General features: G+C 46.4%; 1 protein-coding gene across 1 annotated transcript in view; it reads left to right on the top strand.

Annotated features, from left to right (window-relative positions):
* The window catches only part of LOC107299770 (NSFL1 cofactor p47), a 22,243-nt gene that overhangs the window by 6,922 nt on the left and 6,751 nt on the right, over positions 1–8,570 (top strand). The window contains exons 2-5 of the mRNA XM_015829108.1: positions 1,015–1,112; positions 3,454–3,528; positions 5,121–5,286; positions 8,018–8,124. Coding sequence (XP_015684594.1) covers positions 1,015–1,112; positions 3,454–3,528; positions 5,121–5,286; positions 8,018–8,124 — 446 coding nt within the window. The remainder of the gene's footprint in view (positions 1–1,014; positions 1,113–3,453; positions 3,529–5,120; positions 5,287–8,017; positions 8,125–8,570) is intronic.

Here is an 8,570-nt window from a genome sequence, read left to right as displayed (position 1 = left end):
AGAGAGAGAGAGAGAGAGAGAGAGAGAGAGAGAGAGAGAGAGAGAGAGAGAGAGAGAGAGAGAGAGAGAGAGAGAGAGAGAGAGAGAGAGAGAGAGAGAGAGAGAGAGAGAGACGGATACTGCAACCGTCCTAAGTACATGCCAGTTGCCAAGCATCTGAATTTTGATCACGTGACCCTGGGCCACGCTGCAGTGATCATAAGTGGAGAAAAACGGTCATAAGTCCCTTTTTCATTCTTTTTTTAATAAGATTTTATTAATTTTTCTTTACATACAATAATAATTTTTCAACCAACGTGCTGTCTGAGTTTGACCTCACTAATACATATTTAATTCCTAATCCTTTATTCTTTCCTCTAACCATTGGTAAATTAAGTCCCATGTTTGATAATATTCTGTTTCTTCTTTTTCTTTCAGTCTCATAGTTAGTCTGTCCATCTCTGCGCATTCCAATATTTTTTTTAATTATTTCTTCCTCTGGTGGTATTCCTTCATTTTTCCAACCTTGCGCAAATATTATTCTTGCCGCTGTCATGACTTGTAAAATCAAATATAGGCTTTGTTTGTTAATCTTTTCTGGCCTTATACCTAGTAAAAAAAAAAGTTCAGGTTTAAAGTCTACACATTCTCCCAACATCTTTTCTAACCAAGTATGTCTCTTTTCCCAATAATTCTTTGCTTTGTCACATGTCCACCAAACATGAGAATACGCACCTGACTTATGTTTACATTTCCAACGTCTATCTGACATATTTTTAAACATCCTTGCTAATCTTGCTGGTGGCAAGTGCCGTCTATAAAACATTGTATATACATTTTCTTTATAAGAAGTTGACATTGTCAATTTATAATTTCTTTCCCACTTTTTTTCATTCTTGTCGTAACTTCGGACAGTCCCTAAATGAGCTGTTGTAAGTTGAGGACTCTCCGAAGATGATTCCACCTGCTGGGACGGACGGTCAGAGGTGGCCGATGGTGTCATTTCTTAACATGCGATGCCCTTCCTCTTTTCAGATTGCCCTGGCTAGTTTCTACGAAGATGGTGGCGACGAAGACATCATGACGCTCCCCCAGCCCACCTCCAGTTCCGTGACGAGAGGCACCGCAGCCAGGTGACCCGTCAGCTTTCTGCCTTTGTGAAAAATTGGGGTTAGGTCCAAGGTGCCAGGGTCTCCCTTCTCTGTTGGAAAAAACTTTGGGTGTGGGCCTTGGAGAGCAGAGCAGGGATCCCTAGAATTCAAAGAAATAGAAATTCCCAATCCCAGGGCATTCTGGGAAAAGGATGCTCGGAGAGCGAAGGTTAATTTGGATCTGTAACGCAATTGGCAGTTCCATTTTTCGTTAGTATTGTTTTTTTATTAGTTTATAGCAGTGATGGCGAACCTTTTAGAGACCGAGTGCCCAAACTGCAACCCAAAACCCACTTATGCATCGTCGGGTGCCAGGTGGGTGTGGCCCATTGGGTGGGCGTGGCTGCGGTGGTAATTGCAGACTAGGTGGGACTAAAAAGTTCAATCAATCAATTCCAACTTTGCAAGATTTTTTTTCCCGTGAGAAGTTGAAATTGATTGATTGAACCTTTTTTTTTGTACACAGCGGCGGAGGCCTAAAGCGAAAAGGTTTTATAAAACCCAGCTGAAGGCCTAGGACTGGGGCGACGGCACACATACCCACAGAGGGCTCTGCATGCCGCCTCTGGCACCCCTGCCATAGGTTTGCCACCACTGGTTTATAGTATACGATACAAAGAAAATACAAAAGTAAATAGCAGGAGAGCTAGGGAAGGGGAAAGGGAATATTAAAAAGTGGGAGAAAGCAAGGGGAAAAAAGAAAAAAAAAGATCATTGACTTCCTACTTTCTTTGCTGCAGTAAAATAGAATATCAACATCAAACCTCAACTTTTTACTTTTACAAAAGAATATAAACTAGTCATTTCGATAACCACAAATCTGTATCATCAGGAAAGCCCAAAATCAAAATTTCCTTTGTTTCCCACCTCAAGCACAAAGTCCACGTAGCAATAAAAGTAGTCGCATTGTTTTCTTTAATCCGTACAGTCAATTTAGCCGTCTCGGCTAGCTCCATCAGTTTTTTGCAACCCTTCCTCCATTGAGGGAATTGATGTGGTCTTCCATTTCTGAGCGTAGAGTAATCTTGCTGCTGTCAATGTCAACGCGGCAAATACTGTATATTCTTGCTTTGACAATATGCAGAACTGTCTGGTATTTTTATAGTTAAATCAGGCAACAGTGAAAGGGGAGGAGAATAAGGAAAGCCCGGGAAAAAGGAACCGGAAGTGAATCACATCTTCCAAGTTAATTGGATATATATATAACATCAAAGTTCCGTATTTTTTTTTTCCAGGTCTTGGCCCATTAGCCCCAAAAGACCCCCCCCCCAAAAAAAACTGGTTTTCTTTCTATAGTCACTTTTAAGAATTTTCTGTATTAACATAACGAATCTTGCTCCAGGCGGTTCCATTTTTCACGTGACGCCCTCCCAAACCTTTTCGGTTGCTGTTGCAAGTCCACTTCCTGGGTTAACAACCACACTTTAGTTGTTGTGCTGGGACCTTTTGCCTTTTCATCCTGGTCAGGCCATTACAAGGCCTTGGTAAGGCCACACTTGGAAATACTGCATCCACTTTTGGTCACCACGATGTAAAAAAGATGTTGAGACTCTAGTCTACAAAGAGTGCAGAGAAGAGCAACAAAGATGATTAGGGGACTGGAGGCTAAAACATACAAGGAACGGTTGCTGGAATTGGGTATGTCTAGTCTAATGAAGAGAAGGACGAGGAGGGACATTGTAGCTGTCTTTCAATATCTGAGGGGCTGCCCCAAAGAAGAGGCAGTCAAGCTATTCTCCAAAGCACCTCCAAAGGCAGGACAAGAAGCAACAGATAGAAACTAATCAAGGAGAAAAGCAACCTAGAACTAAGGAGAAACTTCCTGACTGTTAGAACAATTAACCAGTGGAACAACCTGCCTCCAGAAGCGGTGAATGCTCCAACACTGGAAGTCTTTAAGAAGAGACTGGACAGCCATTTGTCCGAAATGGTATAGGGTTTCCTGTCTGAGCAGGGGGTTGGATTAGATGACCTCCAAGGTCCCTTCCAACTTTATTATTATATAGGTTTAGTAAATTCTTCTTCTTCTTCTTCTTCTTCTTCTTCTTCTTCTTCTTCTTCTTCTTCTTCTTCTTCTTCTTCTTCTTCTTCTTCTTCTTCTTCTTCTTCTTCTTCTTCTTCTTCTTCTTCTTCTTCTTCTTCTTCTTCTTCTTCTCCTTCTCCTTCTCCTTCTCCTTCTCCTTCTCCTTCTCCTTCTCCTTCTCCTCCTCCTCCTCCTCCTCCTCCTCCTCCTCCTCCTCCTCCTCCTCCTTCTCCTTCTCCTTCTTATCACACACCGGAGGAGGCAGCCAACTCATTTGATGTTTCTTTTTTTTTTCTCCAGCGACCACAGGGTGACCTCCTTCCGTGATCTCGTCCATGCTCAGGAAGAGGAGGAGGAGGAGGAAGAAGGACAAAGGTTGGTGACTGGTCAGATGGGAAGGAGGAATTGGGAAAGTCTGTGGGTTGTAAGTCCAGCGCTCCGCGTAAAAGCGATCCATGCTGACTGGATAAGGACAGTCAGGATGTAGTCCAGGGGCCGTAACATGGCTGTCGGCGGCCACCGTATGCTTGCTTGTATGCTTGGCTATCATGCGGTGACAGTCTGCCGTGAACTCTGGAGAGGAGCGGGAGAAATGCTTGAGGGAAAGTGGAAGTAACGGCTGTGTCTCCCAGAGATGCTGCCTCAAGGTCACCCAGCTGGGAGAAGAAGGCAGCTGCATGTTGTTGTTAGTTGCGAAGTCGTGTCCGACCCATCGTGACCCCATGGACCACGTTCCTCCAGGCCTTCCTGTCCTCTACCATCTTCTGGAGTCCATTGAAGCTCACACCTCCTGCTTCAGTGACTCCATCCAGCCACCTCCTTCTCTGTCGTCCCCTTCTTCTCTTGCCCTCCATCTTTCCCAGCATCAGGCTCTTCTCCAGTGAGTCCTTCCTTCTCATTAGGTGGCCAAAGTACTTGAGTTTCCACTTCAGGATCTGGCCTTCTAAAGAGCAGTCAGGGTTGATCTCCTCTAGGATTGACCGGTTGGATCACCTTGCAGTCCAGGGGACTCGCAGGAGTCTTCTCCAGCACCAGAGTTCAAAGGCCTCCATTCTTTGGCGCTCCATCCCCAGCCTCTCACTGATGACTCATCACAAGACACTCACTTGCAAAAGAGGATCACATGACTCCATGATATTGCAACTGTCATAAGTACATGCCAGTTGCCAAGCATCTGAGTTTTGATCACGTGATCACAGGCAAGCCGAAACATACAAGGAATTGCTGGAATTGGGTATGTCCAGTTTAATGAAGAGAAGGATGAGGGGGGACAGGATAGCAGCGTTCCAGTATCTCAGGGGCTGCCACAAAGAAGAGTGTGTGTGTATGTGTGTGTGTATGTGTGTGTCTACCCGTTCTCCAAAGCGCCTGAAGGCAGGACAAGACGCAATGGAGGGAAACTAACCAAGGAGAGAAGCAACCTAGAACTAAGGAGAAACTTCCTCACAGTGAGAACAACCTGCCTCCAGAAGCGGTGAATGCTCCAACACTGGAAGTTTTGAAGAAGAGACTGGACAGCCACTTGTCTGAAATGGTATAGGGTTTCCTGCCTGAGCAGGTGGTTGGACTAGATGACCTCCAAGGTCCCTTCCAACTCTTGTTTTTGTTGTTATTATTAAGTAAGTGTGGAAAGCTCTCATAGCTGCCTTTTCCCAGTGGTGTTGTAACTTCGAACAGTCCCTAAGTGAACCATTGTAAGTTGAGGACTATCTTTAAATTTGCTTCCTTTCCAACTTTCTCCTAGGTTTGTTTGCTTGTTCGTTTGTTGATTTGATTTTTGCAGCCGCAAACGATGCAGACGACTATCCAAATTTTAAAAAAACATTTTTAAACAGCCAAGAAGCCTTAATGCAGCTGCTGCATCAGCGGTTCGGTTTGCAATGGCAGACAATCACCCCACGCTTCCCAAGTCGAGCGAGGACTTTTCTCCTCCGGGGGATCCTCAAGTCTCTTTCACTTTGGTTTAGGTTTTATGCTGGTGGGTCCGAACGGAGCGGGCAGCAGATTGTTGGCCCCCCAAGGAAGAAGAGTTCGAACGAGCTGGTGGAGGACCTGTTCCGGGGGGCCAAAGAACACGGGGCGGTGGCTGTCGACAGGACAGCTAAGAGCCCCGGGGAAGGCAGCAGGCCAAAGGTGAGCCAGAGAGCCTTGGTCAAGCTCTGCGTGCATGCGTGGGTGGGTGGGTGGGCTGATCTGCTTTCAAGTGGCCTTAAAGATTCCCTCAATCAAACGTGGCACAGAGGGAGGGGATGTTTGGGGTCCGGGTGCTCTCTGAGCTGGGTGGCTTTCTTGCAGACGTTTCATGATCCAACTAGGTAACATCATCAGTGCTAGAAGGGACTGGGGGGTGTAGAGAGGAGGGAGTAGTAGTAGTAGTAGTGTGGGGGTCCTGGGTGGCTTTCTTGCAGATGTTTCTTGACCCAGCTAGGTCACATCATCAGTTAGATGATACTAGAAGGGGGGGGAGGAGGAGGAGGAGGAGGAGGAAGAAGAAGAAGAAGAAGGAAGAAGAAGAAGAGGAAGAAGAAGAAGAAGAAGAAGAAGAAGAAGAAGAAGAAGAAGAAGAAGAAGAAGAAGAAGAAGAAGAAGAAGAAGAAGAAGAAGAAGAAGAAGAAGAACTACTACTACTACTACTACTACTACTACTACTACTACTACTACTACTACTGTGGGATTCTTGGTGCTCTCTGAGCTGGGTGGCTTTCTTGCAGATGTTTCTTGACCCAGCTAGGTCACATCATCAGTTAGATGATGCTAGAAGGGGGAGGAGGAGGAGGAGGAGGAGGAGAACTGTGGGGTTCTTGGTGCTCTCTGAGCTTGGTGGCTTTCTTGCAGATGTTTCATGACCCAGTTAGGTCACATCATCAGTTAGATCAGACATGTCAAAATCGCGACGTCACGTGATGTCGCGCAACGTATCAGAGCTTTTTCGCCGTTGCTGGCAATGGGGTGGGCGCAGCTCTGGTATGATGAAACCGGCCCACGGGCCGGCAGTTTAACACCCCTGAGTTAGATGATGCTAGAAGGGGGGGGAGGAGGAGAAGGAGGAGAACTGTGGGGTCCTGGGTGCTCTCTGAGCTTGGTGGCTTTCTTGCAGATGTTTCATAACCCAACTAGGGAACATCATCAGTGCTAGAAGGGAGGAGGAGGAGGAGAACGGTGGGGTCCTTGGTGCTCTCTGAGCTTGGTGGTTTTCTGGCAGACATTTCATTGCCCAATGAAGTAATGTCATCAGTGCTAGAAGGGAAGGGGGGGTTCTCTATATACGGTGGTAGGGCTGTGGTTCCCCCCCCCCCCCGGATAATTCCTTGATTCGGTTATTGTTTTCTGCTTGTTTGTTCGTCTGGTGTTAATGCACGCTTGTCTGCATTTCTCTTTCTGTGGAAGCCTTGATGTTCTCTGAGCTTGGTTGTTTCCTGGCAGACATTCTGTGACCCAGCTAGGTAACGCCATCCGTGCTAGAAGGGAGTGGGGTTTGCAGAATGGAGGAGAAAGAGAAGGGAAGGAGGGAAGAGGAGGAAGGCTGTGGTATGCTTGGTGTTCTCTGAGCTGGGTCGTTTTCTTGGAAACGTTTTATTACCCAATTAGGAAACATCATCAGTGCTAGAACGGGGTGGGTTTGTGGAGGAGGAGGAGAAGAGAGGAGGAGGAGGGGGAGGTCTGTGGGAGTCCTTGGTGCTCTCTGAGCTTGGTGGCTTTCTTGCAGACGTTTCAGCACCCAAATAGGTAACATCATCAGTGCTAGAAGGGAGTGGGGGTTGAAGATTGGAGGAGGAGGAGGAGGAGGAGGAAAGGAGGAGGAGGACCATGGTGTTTTGAACTTGGTTGTTTTCTTGCCCATTTCATACCCAACAAGTGGACTTCAGCTCCCAGAATTCCCTAGCCGGAATTGGCTATCTGGGGAATTCTGGGAGTTGAAATCTATAAAAATCTTTAAAAAGTCGCCAAGTTTGAAGACCCCTGAGTTAGAGGAATAGGAAGCGTTGGTGACTTTGTATTTCATCTACAATCTGTCTCCTGTGAAGGTTGTTAGGATAAAAAAAACAAAACAAATCAAGGTACTTCTAGGAAAAGTGTACCAAATCCCTGGTATTTTGGAATTCATGTTACTTAATCCTTAATTTGGAGGCCGGGAGATCTGAAAGAACAGTGCTTAGCCCAGGGGTAGGCAACCTTGGCTCTTTATTTATTTATTTATTTATTTATTTTATTAAATTTATATCCCGCCCTTCTCCTTGCGGACTCAGGGCGGCTAACAATCGGGTAAAAATACACAAATAACATTTTTGACTCATGGACTTCAACTCCCAGAATTCCTGAGCCAGCACGGCTCAGCTTGGAAATCTCTCCCTTTCCCCTCAGCGTGGCTGGCTGAGGAATTCTGGGAGTTGAAGTCCACCAGTCATAAAAGAGCCAAGGTTGCCTACCTCTGCCCAAATGCCTGAATTTTGATCACGTGACCGTGAGGAAAAAATATTTAAATATTTAAAACAGGGGTAGGCAACCTTGGCTCTTTTATGACTTGTGGACTTCAACTCCCAGAATTCCTCAGCCAGCGTGGGGGAACTATGGCCCCCTCATGACTCGCGGACTTCAACTCCCAGAATTCCTGAGCCAGCATGGCTCAGCTTGGAAACCTCTCCCTTTCCCCTCAGCATGGCTGGCTCAGGAATTCTGGGAGTTGAAGTCCACCAGTCATAAAAGAGCCAAGGTTGCCTACCCCTGCGTTTAGCCCTATGTTAAAAACAAAACAAAACCCTTTCTGATGGATGGAGGAACTTTAAATGTAGGCTGGTAATAGCCTTCGTGCAGAAGAACTGGGCAAGCCCCCCATCTTTTTTTCTTCTTTTTTTCTCCCTTGCAGCCCTTCGCAGGAGGAGGGTACCGCTTGGGAGCTGCCCCCGAGGAAGAGTCCGCTTATGTGGCGGGAGAAATGAGGCCAAACGCTGCCCAGGATGTGAGTATTTCAGGGTTCGGACTGGGTCCGGGGCAGCCGCGCGTTAGAGGTCTGAGGGTCCCAAACTTTATCAAATCAAATCTTTATCAGGGTCCAAGACCAACAGAGTTCCCAAACTTAGAATTTTGTAGAATTTTTGATTCCTTCAAGATAAGGTGGGGTTAGGAAGCGGTCAGTCACTGTTCAGGCCTGGGGAAATGTTTTGGATTTTGGAAAATTAGGAAAGCCTGGATCGGTACAAGAAGGCTGCAGATGTTCAGCTGGACCTTCCTTCCTTCCTTCCTTCCTTCCTTCCTTCCTTCCTTCCTTCCTTCCTTCCTTCCTTCCTTCCTTCCTTCCTTCCTTCCTTCCAATTTTTTATTCCTTCCTTTTCATTTTTCCTTCTTTCATTCCCTCGTTCCTTCCTTCCTTCCCCTTCCCATTTTCCTTCCTTCCTTCCTTCCTTCCTTCCTTCCTTCCT

This window comes from Protobothrops mucrosquamatus, unplaced genomic scaffold, assembly GCF_001527695.2.
Source record: "Protobothrops mucrosquamatus isolate PMUCROS unplaced genomic scaffold, P.Mucros_1.0 scaffold5438, whole genome shotgun sequence".
Taxonomy (NCBI): domain Eukaryota; kingdom Metazoa; phylum Chordata; class Lepidosauria; order Squamata; family Viperidae; genus Protobothrops; species Protobothrops mucrosquamatus.
This window is presented reverse-complemented; position numbering and strand designations above follow the sequence as displayed.